The sequence below is a fragment of the Mesitornis unicolor genome, unplaced genomic scaffold (genome assembly GCF_000695765.1).
Source record: "Mesitornis unicolor isolate BGI_N332 unplaced genomic scaffold, ASM69576v1 scaffold29117, whole genome shotgun sequence".
Taxonomy (NCBI): Eukaryota; Metazoa; Chordata; class Aves; order Mesitornithiformes; family Mesitornithidae; genus Mesitornis; species Mesitornis unicolor.
The window spans coordinates 4,281-4,792 of NW_010197515.1; the positions used below are offsets into that span (position 1 = coordinate 4,281).

A 512-nucleotide genomic window follows, 5' to 3' on the forward strand; every position below is an offset into this window, starting at 1 on the left:
CGCAGTCCCTTGCACCAGGGACATCGATCACTGCCAGCTCCTGTCCCGTGTGGCCCCTCACATCAGGGACACCCCTCCCTGCCATCTCCTGTCACACACAGTCCCTCACACTGGGTACATCGGCCCCTGCCAGCTCCAGTCCTCAGCAGCATCAGTGATGGGGGAGCTTGGGACCCTCCAGCCCTGGCTTCTCTCAGTAGCCAGGGCTCCTCTCCCAGTAGCCAAAGGCAGGAGGGGACCCAGGTTTCCCTGGGATGGTGCCCCTGGTTGGAGGAGCTGTGGAATGACAGTGGCCATCCCTGGCTTGCCTTGGCCATGGGGGCTAAGCTGTGTCCGCACATGGTTGCCCGCAGAGTCCTGCTCCAGCGTGGTGTGTCCCGGCACCCACACGTGCGTGGTGGACCAGACGGGCAGCGCACACTGCGTGATGTGCAGAACCGCTCCCTGCCCCGAGCCCACCAGCCTGGACCGTGCCCTCTGTGGCAACAACAATGTCACCTACCCCTCGGCGT

General features: G+C 64.5%; 1 protein-coding gene across 1 annotated transcript in view; it reads left to right on the forward strand.

The window, feature by feature from the left end:
- Positions 1–508, forward strand: part of FSTL3 (follistatin-like 3 (secreted glycoprotein)) — a gene marked incomplete at both ends in the record, with an annotated part of 3,214 nt that extends 2,706 nt beyond the window's left edge. The window contains one exon of the mRNA XM_010188832.1: positions 354–508. Within this exon, the coding sequence (XP_010187134.1) occupies positions 354–508 (155 nt within the window). The remainder of the gene's footprint in view (positions 1–353) is intronic.
- Between the last annotated feature and the right edge of the window lie 4 nt (positions 509–512).